Genomic DNA, 3,064 nt, shown 5'->3' with positions numbered 1-3,064 from the left:
ACTCCAGGCTTCGAGAAACATTACTTATATTCGGGAGCTCTCCCGAGAATTCTTAAGGAGTAATGATTCTCGGCCGTTCTTCCTCTACATTGGCTTCATGGATGCCCACAGGTGTGATGGGAAACTGGGGACTTTCTGTGAGAAGTTCGGGAACGGAGACCCGGGCATGGGTTCCATTCCAGACTGGACACCGACAATTTACGGGCCTTCGGAAGTGGAGGTGCCCTATTTCGTCCAAGACACCCCAGCAGCCCGTGGGGACTTGGCAAAGCAGTATTTATCTCTCTCCCGACTTGACCAAGGCATCGGGCTGGTTCTCCAAGAGCTCGAGTTAGCCGGCCATGGTGAAGACACGCTAGTTATGTACACTTCAGACAACGGCATTCCCTTCCCAGGTGCGAAAACCAATCTATACGATTCAGGGGCGACTGAGCCTCTCTTGGTGTCCTCACCAGACCACCCAGATTCTTGGGGAACAACAAACCCCGTCCTAACATCTTTGCTAGATCTCACGCCAACAGTGCTAGACTGGCTAAATGCCAGTTACCCAAAGTACCATATCTTTGATCAGGAGCCAGTCAAGCTAACTGGTAAGTCTCTGTTGGGGTATCTCAATAGACCCATCACTCGAGAGAGCCGTAGCGAAAACAGTATCTACTCGGGTTTCGAGAGGCGCCTGCAGGAGTTAGAACGGGCTGCTGCGACTTACGGCAGCCACGAATCGCACGAAATTACGATGTACTACCCGATGAGGTCGATACGAACTTCAGAATACAAGCTCATACTGAACTTGAACTACCTGATGCCTTACCCAGTCGCTTCGGACATTTACAGCTCCCCCACTTTCCAGGACATACTGAACAGAACGGAGAGTGGCGATTCTCTCCCGTGGTACAAGACCCTCCGGGAGTATTACTACCGAGGAAAGTGGGAGTTATATGATCTCCTGAAGGACCCAGAAGAACTTCATAACGTGGCAGAGTCCGCAGAGTACCAGCCAGTGATGACCCTGTTGAGGGAGAGGCTGAAGGACTGGCAAAAGGGCACCAGTGACCCGTGGCAGTGCAGTCCAGAAAGGGTATGGAATACCCAGACAGGTAAGTGCGATCCACTTTACAATGGAATCTGATGGTATTAATGATAGAAGCTTATGAGGGGATCGTCTGTGATGGAATTCGATAATTGTGCCAGAGCATGTGAATAAGGTATATTGTATAAAGATCTTTTAAGGTATAATGTATAAATATCTGTTACGATCGATAATTCTATCAGTTAATGTGAATAAGGTGTAATGTGTAAAGGTCTGATAGGGTCTAGTGTATAAATATCTGTTAAGATCGGTAATTCTATCAGTTAATGTGACTAAGGTTCTAATGTATAAAGATCTGTTAAGGTATAATGTATAAATATCTGTTACGATCGACAGTTCTTTTAGCAGATGTAAATAAGATCTTTACGTATAAAGATCTGTTAAGGCATAATGTATAAATATCTGTTATGGTCGGTAATTCTGTTAGTTAATGTAAATAAGATCTAATGTATAAAGATCTGTTTCCACCGATGATACTATCAATTAATGTGAATACGGTCTAATGTAGAAAGATCTTTTACGAAAACCTAAGTAAACCAAAACAGTTTTTCTTTTATACTGCCGAGATTTTAAAGGATACTGGCAGTTATCTAATATAGATGTTAGAGATAAAATTAAAACGCTGTTCAAAAATAAACAAATCAACGGACTGATGAATCATTTATTAGGAACCAAGACCTAATTTGGCTGACTTATCCAGCACAGTCTCGTGCGTTGAGAGAGAGAGAGAGAGAGAGAGAGAGAGAGAGAGAGAGAGAGAGAGAGAATATTTCATCATATTATCTCGCCTGACTCATACTGACGCATTCAAAAGTGTGCAGTTAAAGTTCACACAGCTGTGACGGGCCAAGTTGACACTTGGGAATGGAGCAAGATATTGGTTCAAACTTTAAACCCAGAATTTGAATGCAATATACTGTGTGTGTGTGTATATATATATATATATATATATATATATATATATATATATATATATATATATATATATATATATATATATATATATATATATATATATATATATATATATATATATGTGTATATATATATATATATATATATATATATATATATATATATATGTGTGTGTGTGTATGTTTGTGTATGAAAATATTTTATACATCTATAAATAAAAAAACACCCTGGGAAAAGTGGGCATGCATTATCATAGAACACTGGTTTGTAATTGCCATTCATTTTATTTTACATTCCTTTTGATGGGCCGAAGAAAATCCGTCAATGAAATAACCGCAACTGGAATGACAGAAACAACACCAATATTCAGTTCTGATATCCAAGAAATACATCTTAGACCTTTAATAACCATCGTTTCATCTTATATTAAACTGGATGTGCTTTAGAATACAGTTAAAGAACAAGTAAAAAATGCGCCGAAGTGTCTTCTGCGCAATCGAGTTTTCTGTACAGCCGCGGCTCATGAAACTGTCGCCCACGTCCCTGTGGTGGCCTGTGTTGTTGGCACCTGTACAGGTGTCAGATGCAGGATTATGGCTGACTTTAACCTTAAATAAAATAAAAAAAGAACCACCGAGGCTACAGGGCTGCAATTTGGTATGGTTGATGATTGGAGGGTGGATGATCAACATACCAATTTGCAGCCCTCTAGCCTCAGTAGCTTTTAAGATCTGAGGGCGGACAGAAAAAGTGCGGACGGACAGAAAAAGCAGTCACAATAATTTCATTTTCCAGAAAACTAAAAAAAATAAAACTTTCCACCATCTTGGTGATCAGTCCAAGGGCATTCTATTCTTTTGTCTCGAAATGCAACGGAAATCTCCAGTTCCTTCCCGGGAAATGTACCCAAAAGGAAGTGCTTTGATCTCGGCTGTTGAGACCAGGAATACGTGACACTACTGTCTTATACTGAGATATCATCTCGTGTAAGGAATCTTCCCTTTTGGTCTTCTGTAAAAGGAAACTATTGTGCCGGCTTTGTCTGTCCGTCCACATTTT

The 3,064-nt window shown here is 40.6% G+C and overlaps 1 protein-coding gene across 1 annotated transcript in view; it reads left to right on the top strand.

Moving 5' to 3' along the window:
- Nucleotides 1-1,740, top strand: part of LOC136826720 (N-sulphoglucosamine sulphohydrolase-like) — a 5,211-nt gene extending 3,471 nt beyond the window's left edge. Inside the window, exon 3 of the mRNA XM_067084121.1 lies at nt 1-1,740. This exon is cut by the window's left edge and continues 320 nt beyond it. Within this exon, the coding sequence (XP_066940222.1) occupies nt 1-1,129 (1,129 nt within the window). The 3' untranslated portion in view covers nt 1,130-1,740.
- The last annotated feature ends 1,324 nt before the right edge of the window (nt 1,741-3,064 follow it).

The sequence above is a fragment of the Macrobrachium rosenbergii genome, chromosome 41 (genome assembly GCF_040412425.1).
Source record: "Macrobrachium rosenbergii isolate ZJJX-2024 chromosome 41, ASM4041242v1, whole genome shotgun sequence".
Taxonomy (NCBI): domain Eukaryota; kingdom Metazoa; phylum Arthropoda; class Malacostraca; order Decapoda; family Palaemonidae; genus Macrobrachium; species Macrobrachium rosenbergii.
The sequence above is the reverse complement of the archived record's forward strand: the minus strand, read 5'-3'. Positions and strand labels throughout refer to the sequence as shown.